Genomic DNA, 19,279 nt, shown 5'->3' with positions numbered 1-19,279 from the left:
ATATCTGGTAGTTTTTTTAAAAACTCATTTGAAAATGGATAAAGTGTAGTAAGTAATATTATGTTTTACCACATCTGGAGAAAATAGAAGCTGCCTAGTACCAGAACCTATTTCACAGAATTAAAGTCTAACTGCTTCTCCTCAAAAATTTAAACATTCACAAACATTTATCACTTTGCAACTCCAGAATGATCTCCCTTCTTCAGAGTGGAAAAGTATATTACACAAAGAAACCAAAAAGCCTTGGCTAAACATACACAACAACGCCTAAATTGAAGTTGCTGTCAGGCTTAATATTCCAGGGACATAAACTGAATACATATTCATATTTTTATAGCAATACATACAAGATCAGTGTTAAAACGGATAGTTGAATCAAGCCAAGCATACGTATTTCATTGTATTTCCTCAAAGAGAATGCAGAAGAACAGAGAACATCTGATTGTCCATATGTAGCAACCCCCACCCCCACTGAAGAGCTAAACTGCAAAAAATCCACAATATCAGAGCATAAAGTATCCAATAAAACCCAATTCAGAGTTACACTTCAAAACACAAACTAGTTGCTCTAATTCAAAACACACATGCCATTTATATCCTTGCCTTCTCATGACCTGACTTAAAGTACACAAGATCTTCAAGTCCTCAAGTATAATTCCAAAACTAGCAAAAAAAAAAAAGTCTTTATCAGTGTTCTGCAACTGGATCTGAAGTTGACTCAACAAAAAGCTGCAACATAATTCTGGCTTCATAAATCTGAACAAAGGCAAAATAGCTTAACTGGTAGACAATACACACACTAGAATAAACTTAGAGTAAATATATAATGAAGTGATGCGATTACTGAAGTCTAGTGCAGATTTTGCAAATTAAACCCAATAAACCTCACAGGCATCTATTCTGCTTATGGAATAGGCAAGTGCCTAGGATCAGCATATCTGAAATCTGAAAATAATTCTGTTTTAGTTGCTGGAGCTTTCACACAACATACCTACCCCCAACACTTCGGTGCCTTCTCTTCTTACATTCACTGGGAGATTCATTTTCACTGTCTTCATGCCCCCACAGTGAGGGAGTAGATTGAAAGGCATCAACACCTAACATTGCAGGAAGCTTTTCCAAGATAAATTCTGGTACTTGTCCTGAAATAGTTGTGATTTTTTTAAAGTTAATTAAAAATTTGAAAAGAAAAGCTGTGTACAAGTATGTGCAACATAGACATTTTGATAAATATTTTTCATCTTACCAATTTCTGCTGCATGGTCAATAAGTGTTTGCACAACAGCAGCTTGCAAGCGAATTTTTTTCTCCGTACTGGCTGACATCTTTTCATTTTCATTCAAGTGCAAGAGGTTGGGAGCAAAAATCACTGCCAGATTACTGCTATCCATTCTGTTTTCATTGGACCTTAACAAGAAAAGTTTTCCAAAGCAGTGGAAAGAAAAAAGACCAAATAAGACAAATGCAGTTGGAAAAAAAGGTACATAATCATTCACAAGTGCTCACATATTGAGATTATTGTGTAGACTTACGCACCCCAGGCTTGGTAACTGCATGACTATTTTATTGAAATCAAGATGTTATAGATCCCAGTTTTGGAGAATGCAAGGTATTAGATTATGTTCATTTTATCAGTCATTCCTTTCTCTTTCCAAAGAAGAAAGAGAAACACATCTATTAATATGACAGAATGGAATAAAGTCAAGTCTCCAGCAAAATAAGGCTTCATAAAGAAAACACTTTTGATTTATGAAAGAAAAGACCATTGCTGAATCCTAGTGAATGACTACAGATAAGAAAGCTTATAGAGTCACAAACAACTCACGGAAAGCTACAGCAGTTGCCTGGAAAGAGAAGTCATTAAAGGAATTGAGAGCTCTTTACAAGCCCTGTCCTCTACACTGACCTTAGGGACACACTTCTCAGAAAGTTGAAAAAGTATCTCAAAGCTTCAATTGTTCCATCAGCCATCAAACAGGACAGTAACAGTGTTGCAGTTTTCTTCTCATTTCCTAGCTGCTGTGCTTTGAAAAGGCCTTCCTGCAGGTGAGGTGGGAGAATGGGTTCTGGCAGCTCTCTAAAGAACTGTTTAAGGAGCCCTGCAACATCACATGGCAGTGCAGCTGAGAGGCAGTTTTCACCTTGATCCAGTTTACCCTGAAATTGTTCATAAGAAACATGATTTGAAGTCTTCAACATACTGTCAGATTTCTAAATTTAGTCATCAGTCCTCTAGCCTGTATCATAAAAGACAGACACATCTTCCCCATTTTTAGTTTCAGCCTTGTCATTTACCTAACTACAGAATCTACAAAGAGACACAGACATTGTTGTCAGACCACATGTGTTAACTTACAGGTTTCCTATGAATGCATCCTTCTGTGATAACATTGATAAACATCCTCACAGTATCTAGTGTGCAAGACTGCTAGCAAGTTTGTTCAGTCACAAATGTATTCTCACTATCTGTAAAGCTGGAAAATTCCCCAGGAAAAAAAAAAAAAGGTGAACTTTGACTGCTTCTGAACTAGATCTCTTTTCATTTCTAAAGCAGGCAACATTACCAGTCTACTTCCAATATTAAAAGTCAAATAGGACTGAAAAGAGTCCAAAAACTACAACATGCAGACAATCAAGTGAAATGCAGCTTCTTAAAAGAGAGGATTTACAGGATACCTTTAGAGCTTTTAAACGAACAAGAGATCCAGACTTCCTGAAGAGTCCCTCAGTATGAATATGTTCTTCCAAATATTCACATGTATCAACAAGAAAGCTGAGGAAAGAACAGTAACATCCTTCTGACACTCAGAATAAAGCTTGCTTATTGATTTTTCTCCAAAAAAATTATTCCATGATAAAAAGATAAAATTTACTGTATAGTATAGCTTTCTCCAATGACACAAACCACAAAGAAATACAACTGAATGATAACTGTAGCTCTGAATTCCCCATCTAACTTTCACATCTCTCCTTCCTAATTGAAACTATTCTCAATTTCCCCATAAGCTTTAGCAGGCCTAGAATAAATACTACATTCCCTTTTCTGACAAGAGTTCAACACTATAAAGAGAGCAACATAGACGCAAATCTAAATATACAGTGTTAACTTACCTTGGAATATAACCATATTCTGGCACAAGTGATTGTGGTAGCTCATGAAAAGGTATTCCAAAGATCTTACCCTAAAATACACAATTTAATTAAATGTTATTCAAAAGTTAATAGGATTACCAACTACATACTACAGAAAGGCACGTATTCCACAAAGTACAAACACAAAGTACAAACATGAGTGCAGTTAAGACAAAACCCAAAGTCTTTCAGATAAGACATAATAGGTATTGTCAGGAAAAGTACTATTGTCTCTAGATATCTAAGCCTGTGCTGACTCTAGTTACTAGTAACACCCTAGATTATTGTGAAAGAAAAAAAAGTTTTCTGCAGTATGTCTTGCACTTTTTATTTTACAAGGAGTCAGTTTTCCTACAAGGCCTCCCAAATCAGTAAAGGTAATTAAATGAAATCTCACCTTTTTCAAATAAATTAAATCCTAATTTTCTTAAAAATCAATACAATACATTACAAACTTCTTTTTTTTTTTTTTTTTTAAATTTTTTCTTCATCTGAGTCACTCAAAATTGTTGTTTCCGGGAGGGTTAAACTTGATCTAGTCTAGAAAAATCAAACAGTCTAGAAAACTGCTCTGAACTCCCATATTCAGCATCTGTACTTAAACTGTTATAACCCTATTGCCTTAAAGCAAGACATCAGACTATCTGCTAGGTATTAGAAAACAAGCAGTTTGAGTCATTACTGATACTCACCTACAGCACTTCAAAAAAATGTTTATCTGAGGTTACTGCACAATTGTTTCAGTTATAAAAGCCCACATTTCAAAGTAACAGCTTGTACTTTTATTTCTTTGACCCACCCCTTTTCTATTTATATTTACAAAATACATAAGACAACCCCTCCCCCAACCAGATGAGGACTGGGATCATGCCTGATTTGTTATCAGAGATAAAGCAAACTCTTGCTCTTTTATACCTGAAATGTAAAGTGCTGACCATGTTGGGAAAATAGTTAATCAATAACCAACCCATTAAGCCACCTTAGGCCTATCTGTCCTACAGAAACACACCACATCTAGCAGGGTAAGGACAGAGAAGCAACATGTTTGTCATTGTATTCCAGGTCACTACAAAAAATACAAAAAGAAAATTAACACCAAGATAAAATGATTTTTTGTATTTACAAGATTATGCAACAGAGAATTCCAGTGGCTTGTAACTCAACATTCCAAATTCATAACCAATATCCTCACTTCACTAGGCTTTCTTTGAAATATCAGAAGCTGTGATTTAAGTCCTTAAAGTTATGTCTGCTCCATTACAACAGAAACGGAATACCCCTGGCAAAACAAATATTTTAAATATACCACTATTCTACCTTTTCCTACCTTGCTCAGTTTTTATTTAAGTACACATTTCTTGTATATAATTTAAGCACTACAGACTACTATACAGACATCTTTTATGATGATATATGCGTATTACTCACAGTTCTTATTACCTTCCCTTCAAACGGAAAAAAAAAAAAGCCTAGAACCATGTGCTTGAGACTGACAAAGGGGAAGAAACTAATTCTAACTTTACTCTTGCTCTCTTCTTTTCCAAACAACAAAACTCAAGTACGTGTTTTCGCAACTTCTTTGGCTTATATTGACCAAGGGTTACTGCAGCATTTTGTAATATCTTCTCAGCCTTACAGAAAGATCATTCTGAGAATACTCAGTTCTGTGCAATATCAGTTGTACATGGGTCTTGTTTACAACTCAATAGCAGCCAATACTTCATAAATTAAAGTCTACCAGAAGACCAGCATGATGAAATGGACTTCAGTGACTTACAAACTGGCATCCATTACAATACATTAGTTTTAAATAAGAGTCCTGAGACAGGAAACACACTTTTTTCCTTCAACGAATTCAAAGTCGGTATTTAAGATAATGGGCTAGGTTTCATTCCCCAGAATACAGCTAAATCAAGGCCAGACCTGCCTGTATCAAAACACCCACAGTCACATCTTCCACTAAGAAGCCATGGAAACAAAGCCCTTCAAACCAAAGATCTAAGGAATGAAGCAAAATAAGAGACATAAAGGTTTAAAAACTACACAATAGCCCTGTATTCCAATAAATAATACCATGACTAAAATTTAAACACCACAATGAGTGACATCAAGCACAGTAAAGCATAAGAAGCTTTTGCACAGATCAGAGTGTGTTTGAGAGAGTATCAACCACATTAACAAAACGAGGAACACATCTCGGCCACCATCTGTTCTGCCTTGCAACATTCAGTTCCTAAACGTGCGGGAGCCGGGGGAATTCGGCATAACTAAACCATTGTCTCAGTCATCCACAACACGGCTCTCTTGGCGGACGCTGCGGAAAAGGAGGAAAGAACGACTTTCCCCTCGCAGGGATTAAAACGTGCCCCCACGAGCGGAAGTGGTGCCCTGCCACGGACCAGCAGGAGCACCAGGTTACGGTAAACTCACCGATACCAGAACCGGCGGCCGTCTGGCCTCATGGGGACGGAACAGCTCCCGGGCCTGCGTGCGCTTTTCTCTGACAGCGACAACCGCCCCGCTCCCCCGCCGCACCGCAGCGCCGCCGCCGCTACCCGGCCCAAGGAGCGCGTGTCCCCCCACGAGCGCTGTCCCGTCGCCGCCGCTCTCACCTCCGTAGCCACCGCTGCCGGCTGCTTGGCCACCTCCAGGCAGCTCCCACTCTTCACTTTAATCCCATACGAGGCCCGGAGCTCCTCCAGCACCGCCAGCCGTACCAGCTTTCGCCTCTGTTCCGCCATCCCAGCGCCCGCCACCTCCCAGACCTCTCGCCCCCAACTGCCACCCCTCAGGCCCCGCTCAGCACCATCAGCCCCTCCCGCACCGCCGGTTACCGCCCAGCTCAAATACAGCGCCCTGCCCCGCCTGACCCTCTGATTGGGCCGCTTGCCATTCGAAATCAAGCCCCAGTCGCCCAACGGCCACCCGAGGCCGCCCCGCCAGCGCCTGATTTCTGCGCCGCCTCTCAGCCGCCCTTACCTCTGAAAGCTCCGCGCCTTGTCTTTAGGCGATTGCGACGGCTACCTAAAGGTCCTCCTCACGGGCCGCCGGAGGGGTGTTGTGGAGGGGCTGTGGCCGTGGGGTAGGGAACGGCGGCAGCAGCTGCCGGGAGCTCCGGGGGACTGCCCGGTCTCTGCCCGGTCTCTGGGCAGGGGGAGACGAATCGAGCCGGCAGCCGCGATGGAACGGGCGCAGCCAGCGGGAGGTTCCTCAAATACCAAACGCACCACTTGTCCGTCCCCGCAGCCCCAGCAAGTTTCAGGCCAACGTTACCAAGCTTGGGGTTCATTTATTTCAGGGCTGTCAAACGCATTTTCACCGGGGCCCACATCAACCTCGCGGTTGCCTACAAAGGTCCTTTAAAGGCACCCCTGGTTTAGTTGGTCGTTTACTTTAAAATAAATGTTTGCTTGTTTCTTTGAAAATAAATTTCAATTAAAATAGTAAATCACCGCAGTTTTGTGAATAAGCTGATTTTTTCAGAACAAATACATAATGTCAACCTTGATGGTGTATGTTGAGGCAGGATAAAGCTGAAGGATCTTCAGTCAGTAGTGTTACTTTCTACTGCATTAGCTTTGGTGGGTGCAGATCCATATAAGACGATTAATCATTCTTTGTGGACAAAACCACAACACAATTTCAGTGGCTGTTAAACCATTAACACTGGGTGGGTTTATACTTTCTAAACGTGGCTTTGCTTACCTAGTCCATGCTATCTTCTCATACACTTTCTCCAGGAGGGTCATTTGGGGGTTTGTACTGTGTTGTTACAGGAAGTTGTTTTTGTTCTGTTTTGGTTTTAAGTTTTTATTCCAAAGTTAACTCTTCAAGTGTTTATAACAGTCAAATTAATGAAATGTAGAGTCAGAAATAAAGTGCTGTAGCAAAAAATAAGCTTTCCAGTACCAGTATTCTGGTACTATTTCTAAAGGGAGTCTTACTTCACTGAGAGAAAGAAAATACCACAAAGCATAGGCGCAAAATAATAATAACCACAGTATGGTGCTTTGAACGTCTATGGACACTAAAACCTGAGAAAAAACCTAAAGAATAGCTAGAGTTTTTCCAAAAGTTATCTAACTATAAGCAGGGAACAAACAAGCCAAACCAAACCAAACCACCAACAAAAACCCAAACAAACAACAACAAAAACAAAACAAAACCAACACACACACACAAACAATCAAAAAACACAACAACAACGACAACAAAAAAGGTAAAACAACCTAGAAAGTTATGTAGAAAAAAGTCCCAGCAGCTATAATAAATAGCAGATCAGACATGGGTTCTCTTAAGTCAAACACCAGGATTTTGATTGTGGACATCAAAATCATGTCATTGAGCAACAGTAATATTCCTCTAAATGTAGTTTAGTGCAACCTTACTGTTAGTATTACTACCTGTCCTCACACTGAAAGTACACAAAAGTACAAAATTTCAAAACCTAAAATATCACTGATGAGAAAAGTAAAAGTAAAGGAATAAAATAAATAGGTATTATATAATTTAGTTTAAGCAATCTGTTTTCTGTAGTAATGATGAATTACACAAGGGGGAGCTGTGATCTGACAAATATCTCAAATCTTCTCATGTCAAGTATTGCCCAATCAGTATCCACATAACAAAGAACACATGATGGTAGTATAGTCTGTATATTTTTTCCCCAAAAAAAGTGATGGGGTAATATTTTTACATTTTGCAGAAGATATTTAAAGCCACAATTATTTAGTAACTTCGTAAAAAAACTTTTATCAAATATTTTAATTTCTTTTAGGTGAATATTTTAACACATTTCTGCTTTATTTACAGGTAGACACCAGAGAAGAAAAATTACTTTGCAAATAAGAACTAGACATCTAATTTTGGAGCCAGTTGTAGCACCCCGACTCAAATCTATTACACTGTTTCAAATCTGAGTTAGGAAAAAAAGTAAACAGCTATTTGGCTACTTCCCTCCCGTTTGCTCCCTCCCTCCCTTCACCCTCACCCCCTCCCCCTCCAAATTGTTTCAGTATTAATCTGCCATGCTTCTGGCATTTTAAAGAATTCTAATTTTCAGAAGCTATGGGTGAAATCTTGTCCTAAATTAAGTAAATGGCATAATTATCTTTTGTCATCAGGAGGGACAGGCCTTTTCATATCCAGTGTGTAATACATAAAGGTATTTGTACAGATACACTTTTGCACTATCCATAAATAGCTATATGTTTACATTTTGGGAGAAAAAAAGGCCATGAGTACCTACATTTAGTGTGGCATTTTGTGAAATTTGGAAGTTACTTCGGAAATCAGATCTTTAAAAAAGAAGTCAAATTTTTACTTGTAGTCTCATTTCAGTAACCACTCGGAACAGTCAGTGGTCAAACCAACCAGAAACTCAGCCAGAGGAAGCAGAACAAACCACTTCAACATGCAGAGTAACATCATGAGGAGCAGGGAAAAGAGACCTTACTTCAAAGTTCCCTTCCGTGAGCAAGCTCAGAACCTGGTGGGAAAGAGCTTAAGTATTCCTCATTCTGGCAATACAAGGGAAGATTTTGCCTCACTTCTTCAATCAAACATGCTGAAGACAGAAGGATAATAAGGGCAGATCATGAAAAAAGAAAGAGGGCAGAAAGCCAGAACGTGCCATCCAGGAGAAACTCTGAAAAGTAGCTGCATGAGGGACATTTATGCATTATGTCCTCAGAGTCTGACTGCTAGTACAGTTTATTCTGAACGTTCTTGTATCTCATTCTTGTATCTTCCTGGCTTTCTCTCTTAATGAGGAATTATTTACTCCAATTCCCAGTTGTCATCTCTTTGTGCTGTTCCGCCAGCATTTACCTTAGTTATGTCCCTTTTTCATCTCCTACTCCCTCCGCTGCTTTGTCTTGTCTTCAGTAAACAACCCAGGACTGAAAGTGTTGGGAGTTATCAGTTTCACGCAATGGTGTCCCTACTTGCAACCATTCAGAATTATGTCAGAATTATGTCAGAAGCAAAACAATCTGGATACTCTGAATACCTTCGTCATTTAAGGTTATCTATATCCCCTACTTCTGTGATTAGCTTAATGAAAATTAATTCCCGATGAAGAAAATAGTAAGGAAGAAGATTTAAAGTGTATTTGAAGTAAGAAAAGAAGGTTGGAAAGCGTGCCTTCCAAACTGACATTCAACATGAATTTACTCTGAATCATGGTTTGAGGATAGAATAATTCTGTGTAACCCACGTTTCATTTGGCATACAAATTTGGTCTCAATTTATCATCTTGTCACTTCAGGGTTTTGAAGAGACTATTGCAGAAAACTAGATATTACAATCTTAAAACATTAGTATCAGTTATAAAAAGTGTTAATTCTACACCTGAGCTTGCTGTTTCTTAAAGCAGAATATTTGCTGGACCTCATCCTCACTAAAAAGGAGGGTCTGGTTGAAGTGGTAAAGGTTGAGGGCTGCCCTGGTTGCAGCAGCCATGAAATGGTGGAGTTCAGGATCTTGTGTGGCAGGAACAGAACAGCAAGCAGAACTGCAACCCTGGACTTCAGCAGGGCAAACTTTGGCCTTAACAAACAATTGCTAGGGGAAATTTCATGGGCAAGGCTGCTTGAAGGTAAAGAGGCCCTATATAGTTGGTTAGTGTTCAGGGACTGCTTCTACCAGGCTCAAGATCAGAGCATCCTGACACTTCCTTGACAAGAAGTCAAGGAAGGGAGCCAGAAGACATGTGTGTTTAAACAGGGAACTGCTGGGCAAGCTCAAGTGGAAGAGGAGAGTTTATAGATCATGGAAGGAGGGGCTGGCCACTTGGGAAGAATATAAGGCTGTTGTCAGAGGGTGTAGGGAGGCAACTAGGAAAGCTAAGGCCTCCTTAGAATTAAACCTGGCAAGAAGGGTCAAGGACAACAGAAAGAGCTTCTTCAAATATATGGCAGATAAAACTAATACCAGAGGCAACATAGGCCCACTGATGAACAAGGTGGGTGCCCTGGTGACAGAAGATACAGAGAAGGCAGAGTTACTGAATGCCTTCTTTGTCTCTGTCTACTCTGTTGGAGGCTGACCTGAGGAGCCCTGTACCCCTGAGGCCCCAGAGGAAGTCAGGACAATGGAGAAGTTTGCCTCGGTTGATGAGGACTGGGTTAGGGAGCAATTAGGCAATCTGGACATCCATAAATCAATGGGTCCGGATAGGATGCACCCACGGGTGCTGAGGGAGCTGGCTGAGGTCATTGCTAGACCACTCTCCATCATCTTTGCTAAGTTGTGAGAAACAGGAGAGGTGCCTGAGGATTGGAGGAAAGCAAATGTCACTCCAGCCTTCAAAAAGGGCAAGAAGGAGGACCTGGGTAACTATAGAGCGGTCAGCCTCACCTCCATCCCTGGGAAAGTGATGGAACAACTTATCCTTGGTGCCACCTCAAAGTATATCAAGGATAAGAGGGTCATTAGGACTAGTCAGCATGGCTTCACCAAGGGGAAGTCATGCTTGACCAACCTCATCACCTTTTATGAGGACATAACAAGGTAGATAGATGATGGCAGAGCAGTGGATGTGGTCTACCTTGACTTCAGTGAAGCATTTGATACAGTCTCCCACAGCATCCTTACAGCTAAACTGAGGGAGTGCGGTCTGGACGATTGGGTAGTGAGGTGGACTGTGAACTGGCTGAAGGTAAGAAGCAAGAGAGTTGTGGTCAATGAGGCGGAGTCCAGTTGGAGGACTGTAGCTAGTGGAGTCCCTCAAGGGTCAGTACTGGAGCCAATATTATTCAATATATTCATCAGTGATTTGGATGAGGTAATAAAGCGTACCAGCAGCAAGTTTGCTGATGACACCAAGCTGGGAGGAGTGGCTGACAAGCCAGAAGGCTGTGCTGCCATCCAGCGAGACCTGCACAGGATGGAGAGTTGGGTGAGGAAAAATTTAATGAAATATAACAAGGGCAAGTGTAGAGTATTGCATCTGGGCAGGAACAACCTCAGGTTCCAGTATAAGTTGGGGAATGACCTGTTAGAGAGCAGTGTAGGGGAAAGGGACCTGGGGGTCCTCGTGGACAGCAGGATGACCATGAGCCAGCACTGTGTCCTTGTGGCCAAGAAGGCCAATGGCATCCTGGGGTGTATTAGAAGGGGGTGGTTAGTAGGTCGAGAGAGGTTCTCCTTCCCCTCTACTCTGCCCTGGTGAGACCACACATCTGGAATATTGTGTCCAGTTCTGGGCCCTGCAGTTCAAGAAGGACAGGGAACTGCTGGAGAGAGTCCAGCACAGGGCAACAAAGATGATGAAGGGAGTAGAGCATCTCCCTTATGAGGAAAGGCTGAGGGAGCTGGGTCTCTTTAGTTTGAAGAAGAGGAGACTGAGGGTTGACCTTATTAATGTTTACAAATATATAAAGGGTGAGTGTCACGAGGATGGAGCCAGGCTCTTCTCGGTGACAACCAACAGTAGGACAAGGGGTAATGGGTTCAAACTGGGACACAAGAGGTTCCACTTAAATTTGAGAAGAAACTTCTTCTCAGTAAGGATAACAGAGCACTGGAACAGGCTGCCCAGGGGAGTTGTGGAGTCTCCTTCTCCGGAGACATTCAAAACCCACCGGGACACATTCCTGTGTAGCCTCATCTAAGTGTTCCTGCTCTGGCAGGGGGATTGGACTAGATGATCTTTTGAGGTCCCTTCCAATCCCTAATGTTCTGTGATTCTGTGATCACTCAGCAATTACTGTTATAGTCAAAACAGATTCAACTTTGTCCCAGGCTCAACTTCACTCCTAATTTCTCTGTCTCCTCTCCCCAAGTAGTGCAGGTGGACAGGGAATGGGGGTTGTGGTCTTTTCATCACACATTGTCTCTGCTGCTCTTTCCTCCTCATACCTCTCACCCACAGGAGACAGTCCTCCATTAACTTCTCCAATGTGAGTCCTTCCCACAGGCTGCAGTTCTTCATGAACTGCTCCAATATGGGTCCCTTCCACGGGGTGCAGTCCTTCGGAAACAGACTGCACCACCCTGGGTCCCCCATGGGGTCACAAGTCCTGCCAGCCAACCTGCTCCAGTGTGGGTTTCTCTCTCCATGGGTACACAGGTCCTGACAGGAGGCTGCTCCACTGCAGGCTCTCCAGGAGGTCACAGCCTCCTTCAGGTATCCACTTGCTCCAGCGTAGGGTCCTCTACGGGCTACAGGTGGACCTCTGCTCCGCTGTGGACCTCTGCTCCACTGTGGCCATCCGTGGGCTGCAGGGGACAGCCAGCCTCACCATGTTTTGCACCACAGGCTGCAAGGGAAATTCTGCTCTGGCACCTAGAGCACCTCCTGCCCTCCTTCTTCAGTGACCTTGGTGCCTGCAGGGTTGTTTCCCTCACTTATTCTCATTCCTCTCTTGTGGCTGTTTTTCTGCATCAGTATTTTCCCTTCTTATCTATGTTATCCCAGAAGCTCTACCACCATCACTGATGGGCCAGGACTGGCCAGTGATAGGACTGTCTTGGAGCTGACTGGCATTTGCTCTGTTGGATACAGAGGAAGCCTCTGGCATCTTCTTACAGAAGCCGCCTGTGTAGCCCCCCCACTGTGATAACCTTGCCACACAAACAGGTTTCTTCTCTGAAGAGATATGGTTTTTATCCACTGAAATAATAATGCTGAGAATGCAATTCTGAGACTATGCATTCATTCTGAAGACACATGTTTCTAGAATTTAAGGGTTAATAAAACTTCCTTTGGAGAAAATAAAAGCTTCAGAATGATATAATTCTGTACACAGAAAGGAAATTCAGATCCCTCTTATATTACTACACTTCTATAGAATACTTGAGATCAGAAGTGCTTCACAAATTTTATGTAGGACCCAGTTCACCTACTGAAATCCTCGGTCAGTTGAAAGTATAAAGGCATTGACTTGGGCAGACGCCAAGGCAAAACTTAGATGGGACATGAAGCATCATGCCTTATGTCACAGAACTTGTCAGAAATATGCCAGAAGAACAAGATTTTAGTTTGTCATTGTTGCCATCCAAATTGTTATCATGTTATAAAAGTAGTGACTCAGGAGCAAAATGCCTTATTTATTTGTGGCAACATTAATTTTCATAGATTATCATAGAGTTTAAAGCCAGAAATGATGCTTAGATTGTCTAGTCTGACCTCTTATATATCACCATACAGCAATTTATGTACCAAGGGTAACAACTGATAGTTAGACTGTTTTTCCAGTGGGAGAATGGTGTGTTTGACTCTCTTGGGCACAAAAAAATGAAAATTCCATTCCTTGGCAAATGCTATGACTGCTATGAAATTGTATAAAAGGTGGATATAAACCTCTCCTCCAGCTAGCCTGATAATAAAGCAAGAATCTGAAACTCCATTTTATAGTCTCCTCAGTCCTATAGGCCTATTTTGAGGAAGCCTGTCACATCATTACTGGAGAGAGGTTTAGCCTAAGGAATTAATTTCTAGATTCAGACAACCTTTGATTTGAGGTAAAGTAGAAGGCAAATAAAAAGCCTCTTCTGGCACATCTTCTGGGCAGGTTCATATTTTAGATGCCTTGAGAATATAAAAATCAAAGAGCAGGAAGTTTAGATACTTCTAGTCCTGGGTGGAAGCTGGGTGAAGGTTTTAAAGCTGTGATTTCAGACTTGTGCTTACAGCAGGATCTCAAGTGGAATGCAGCTGCCCAAGTCTCACATGAGGCACCCAAGGCTTTAGTCAGTTATGCCACAGCGTGTTTGAAGTTGTTCTCAAATCTTTATAAGTTTAACTCCAGACCCAAATCTCAATGTTTTCTCTCTTGACTTTTGATCTTTTCCTTTCATTTGGTGCAGGAAGGAGAGATGGTAAAGCAAGCTGTGTATAGGAAATTAAAATGAGAACAAAAGCCTGTCCAAATTATGCAACAAGGATCATTATGCTCTAAAATTGCTCTTCAAATGTGGCTGTCATTGAAAGATTTTAAGATTTCAACAGTTATTTTCTTGATGAAGACTTAATTTCTTGCATAAAAGGGTTTTTAAGCTTAAAGCTATGCCTACAGAATTAGCGTCCTTTGGTTTTTAGAATGTTTGAAGGGCACTAAAGGATTTGAATGTTACAGAAGTATTTTTCATCACTACAGATCAGTTGTCTAAGATGACTTTCACAATAGCTTTATAATTTAAACAACTTACAGATGTAACGTATCACTTGACACAAGGATCACTAGATTATTTTGCAATGGAATGTATGTAGTTTCAGGAACTCAGTGCAGGCTTGAGGGCCATGCTGCTGCATATAGGGCTAGAGTGCATATAGGGCTAGAGTTGGGCTTGGACAAAAACAAGCAGTAAATAAATTTCATCTGCCAATTCAAAGGAAAATTTTACCAGATCACAGTAGTGAACAGAAGCCACAGATTTCCTTTTTAAACCCCATTCTCTCTTTCTGTTATGGAATGGGCTTTTCCTGTGTGCAGTGAGGCAGAAATAAGCTGTCTTAACATACCAACAATGAGGGTATTTGAAGAAATAAAATCTCTAGACAATATTCATTATGTTATTGTTTGGATCCATAGACTGCATAGTGATGTACACGTCACTGGAGGTCTCTGCTGTGCATATTTGTAATCAAAATTCACTCTTTGGCCTAGGAACAACAACCTGATACATAACTTTAAACAAGCTGATTTTGATGAGCACACACAGGCTCTTCTTTCTCAGCTTTCCTCGCAGTCATTCAATACCCATCAGTTACACAGTTGTTTGTTGTAGGTTTCTTATGATACTCCAGTGTTTAGGATGGGAAATCTGGCCTGTGTTTCTAACTCTTTCACCTGCTGCATGGTCCTGGGCTCCTCTTAAACCTTCATCTGTAACAGGCTGTCTGTTTACTGAGTGTTTAAAGGGCAGTAGAAAATTATTTTATGGATTTATTGAATATATTTCCCCAATTCTTTTTCCATTCCTTTCTTTTGTGGAGTTGCTTTAATCTAATCTCTTTATACAAATTCACTTCTTATTTTCCTCCAGCAGAAAAGATAATTGCATATGAATGAGGATATTCACTATTATTTTTGTTACTTTCCTCCCCCCCTTCCCTTTTTTTTCCACAGATTTATATTACAGATATGCCTGTTGGACGTAGCTAGCATTTTAATCTCCTCCCTGTGCTAGACACTGCATAAATCCATCAAGAGACAGAACCTATTAGAAAAAACTTGGAATCCAAGGCAGCACATATTATTAGGTAGAAGAGGCACGGATCGATGATATGGCTTGTCTAGGAAGGTCGGTGGCTAAGCTAAATATAGAATCCAGGTCTCCTGAAATTCAGTCCCACTAACCACCCACTGACGTACACAACCTCTTTTTTCATAAAGCATCAGTAACTCTAACTGGATAAAAGTGGTGGTACTGTGTGACTTAGACATACAGTTCTCCTACAGGGCCTGATCCTGTTACATTTGTAATAAATACAAAGACTTCTAATGGCTTTTGAGTCCAGATTATATTGAAGAGCAAATTGGTAAAAGGGAGCAAGCCTTCAAACGGGCTTAAGCAAAACAGTTCAACCAATGCATCAAGTACATTTTCACAAGTCAGGACTGGTTAGTAAATATGATGGAGAAAAAAAAAAAAACAGACCTAGATTTAGACAATGGTGACTGTTTTAAGAGACCCATTATAACTTCTTTATAATCCGTTTTTGCACCTGAATAGTATATTGACAAAGTTTTAGATAAAACCAGACACAACATTGCAGTATTATTGTAGGTGTCAGTAGTAAGGTCACATTTATTACTCCTATTTTCATTACAGTTACTTTTACGAATAGCACTGACCTCTCACCGTCATAAGGGTTATTTGTGAATGTAGTGAGAAACAGTCTTGTGTACCTACAAAGCCACAATCCTGAAACCTCTTACACATATAGATACCTTTCTATTATTTGTGGGTGGGTCATAATACTTTTCACAGACTCAGCATGCTGTGGGTGCAGAGCAGCTCAGGTTAGCTTTCTGTGTGTGGCGATGGAACTGGATCTCTGCACTGCTGGTCTGGCTGGTGTGGTCATACATGACCCAGCCTCAGGAGACAGGGTTTGTCACTTGAAAGCGGTAGCACGGGACCATGGCTCTGCAGCTGCCTTTGCTGATACATGTGTACATGGCATGCCCCATTCTGTGAGCTTGCAGGCTTGTGAAACTTTGCACTTCACAGCTCAGTGTTAAATGGTTAATCTTTTCTTTATTACATATCTCACCTTATGTTCTTCTAGCTTTGTATTGTATTATGTAAGTTATTAACTTGTTACCTCATTCTTCAGCACTTTAGATAAATGAAAACTGACTATATTTAATATTAATGTAGTCAACAATCCTATTAAAGAAATTCGACATTTCATGTAGAAAAACTGTTTATTTTACAGGACTAGAATTAAATGCCCATCTATTATTTTCAATTATTTTAGAATAAAACATAAAAGATGACTGACATAGACTAAATGCATTGAGAATGAGAACTTAAGAGACGACAGCAACTCAGAGGAAAAAAAAACAACAGAAAAGTTTCTTCAGACAGCTAACAAAAGAGGCAAATAGGAATGTACTGCTTTACACTTAAATTTCTTCCATCCTTTTTGAGCTCTGGAATTATGCACTGGTTTTAACATGGCATTTCCAAATATCTCAGTTTTCCAGGTTTCTATATTGGACTTTTTCCACAGCTTTACTCTACTGCGCAAACTATTAATAGTTCTAACTATGTATATATAGCTTTTTAACATATATTATTTATATGGTATTTTAAAATTTATTTTATTTTTAGTTACTTACTTTTGCTCCTAAAAATACACATAAGATCAGCACTACATCTAGGAAATGCTGAAGTTTTTGCGACTTTTTTTGTCTCAAGATTACCGATAAGTTTAGATTCTTACAGCATCTGAAAAAAATTACCTGCCTTCCACTTGAAGACATTCACACTGGTGTCTAAGATGTGTCAAGATCTTTTGGTGTGCCACCTCCAGTGAAAGGCTGTCAAGGTGAAAACGCTACATGTCATCCTAGCTTCCCACGCTACATCCAATTTTATTTTACACTTAAATTGCCACAATATCTTGTGAGTAGTGTATTCTATCTAAATGTTTATAATCCATCTTTCCTTCAAAAATAAAAAAAAAATAAGGGAATACGCAAAATAAAGAAATACTGCACTTTTCAGATTGTGGTATTTGTAACTGGTTTTGGCAGAAAGAAAACGTGAAAATGAGCCACTTCCAATAGACACAGACTATGAATTGCACATGTTCTTGGAGGAAATTTTGCCAGGAATGGAAGACTGGGATTTACCAGTTCCAGTGTCACCACTGTGGATCTGCTCTTCCTCTTTTCAAATTAGAGAGTTTTCCCTTTGCCAGTCAGATACTTCTTTAAATAACCTACATTGTGTAATCCTTAAACAAGCAAAACTTCCCTTCTTCATGTTTTAGAGGAAACAAAGTTATTAGCATAGTATTGCATAAGCATATTATTTCTTCCATTCAGTTTCAATCTTTCATAAATATACAAGCTCTCAAGACAGCTAAATGTAGAATAAAAAGAATTATTGGAATGTGAAGAAACTCTCATTTCAGTTATTTCTGCATCCATTTACTTAGAGCTTTGTAAGATACTTTCAGGTATCTACAGAGATACTTAACTCTCTCCCTTGACTCTGCACAAAGCTATCCGTTTAAAAACCTGCAAAGATCAAACAATTCCTACATTGGTTATGTTAGCTGCAGGAAAACCACCACCCCTGAAGCCGATTTCCTGCTTGAGAAACCAGAAGCTAATTGCAAAACACAAGGTACATTTTGAGAGGTCCTCCGCTTTCAGCAGTTACTGTGTTGAAGCATATCTGATGCAGAGCAGCATGTAAATGTTTTGCCTTTTCTGTGAAGAAGATATTCTTGTTCACATATGCTGTTAATGCTGCTGGATGTGATGGTATATGAAGTAAAGAAAGCTTCATCATCTAGTGTCAAAATTTTCAGTTTCAGCTGCTCCAAAGAACATGTATTTGGGTAAAGAGTAGGCAGCTTTTTTTTTTTCTTTTTCTCAGTCAACTGTCATCTTTACCAAGTCATTTTCCACCTGCTGCTTTTTTTAAAAATTAAAATCCTTCCCACTCTCTTCAAATCAGTTACCAAGACTCAAACCCGTGGTGCCAGGATAATGTCTGTTACACGACTGACAATGGAAAGAGCATCAGGAAGAGAGCAACAGGTAACTTGTGGTACTTAGCAGATCGGTTTTGTGGTTGCTTTAAAAATGAAAAGATATTCATTGATATTTATTATTTATTTATTGTCTGGTGATGATGACTCTTAGTTTTCTACTAATTTTTCAACGCCAAATGTTCAGTGTGTTTAATGTCCAATTTAAACTCTAGTTTTTCCATAATTATAATGATGACGATTAATAATTCATGAAAATAGCTTAGACTTTAACACCTTAAAAATACATTTTCAGAAAACAGTTTCATTATCTTAGGTATTCAGCTTCTAAAAGTATTTAGGCAATACTGTGTTCAGTGCTGCTAGGTCTGTGTGAGGCTGATGAGAGATTCATCTGTGAAATACGATATGATGCACTTGAACCCAGCTGTCCACATCAAACATGTCTTAATCTAATCCCCAGGAATTTTGCTTCATGCCAGGGCCTGAAGCCAGTTGTGTGGCTCTGCTAAGCTGTCCCTGCCTCCTTCCTACCATGTGTTTGAAACCTGTCTGTATGTGATGGACTTGAGCCCAGGAAGCCAAAGAAGAAGTAACTCCAGGGCTTGCTGGTCCTGGCTTCCCATCCACCTGCACTACACTTGCCACACCTCTGAAATCCAGTCCAGGATGGAGGGACATGGCTGCTTCAGAGGGCAGGGGTGGCTCTGTCAGCGTTACATGACCAGCCGAGGGTCAGGGTACAGAGAAAAGGCACACACAGGAGAGAAGAAAAGAGGTTACAGGGCTTCAGGTGCTGAAAATTATCTCACCAATGGTCATCACCGTCAGTGTTAGAGTTTAGCTCCTATCACTAAGACCTGGGCCCCCTAGTTAAATGGATTTCATAAAGTTCGCTGGAATAGTACTTAATTAAAAGAAGGGCCATGGGGTTTTAGGAGCTGTTTGAATTTAAATGCCATTTTG

At 40.4% G+C, this 19,279-nt stretch overlaps 1 protein-coding gene across 8 annotated transcripts in view; it reads right to left on the bottom strand.

The window, feature by feature from the left end:
* The window catches only part of ARHGAP11A (Rho GTPase activating protein 11A), a 53,417-nt gene that overhangs the window by 7,196 nt on the left and 26,942 nt on the right, over positions 1-19,279 (bottom strand). The window contains exons 1-7 of one of the 8 annotated variants that reach the window (XM_065064217.1): positions 5,745-6,002; positions 4,048-4,198; positions 3,112-3,182; positions 2,677-2,773; positions 1,907-2,157; positions 1,247-1,407; positions 996-1,142 (exon numbers count right to left, since the gene is read on the bottom strand). In XM_065064217.1, coding sequence (XP_064920289.1) covers positions 996-1,142; positions 1,247-1,407; positions 1,907-1,971 — 373 coding nt within the window. In that variant the 5' untranslated portion in view covers positions 1,972-2,157; positions 2,677-2,773; positions 3,112-3,182; positions 4,048-4,198; positions 5,745-6,002. The other 7 variants (XM_065064216.1, XM_065064213.1, XM_065064212.1 and 4 more) reach the window with 7 other exon arrangements.

The sequence above is a fragment of the Columba livia genome, chromosome 5 (assembly GCF_036013475.1).
Source record: "Columba livia isolate bColLiv1 breed racing homer chromosome 5, bColLiv1.pat.W.v2, whole genome shotgun sequence".
NCBI classification, from domain to species: Eukaryota; Metazoa; Chordata; class Aves; order Columbiformes; family Columbidae; genus Columba; species Columba livia.
Note: the sequence above shows the minus strand (reverse complement) of the source record. Positions and strands in the feature narration are given on the sequence as shown.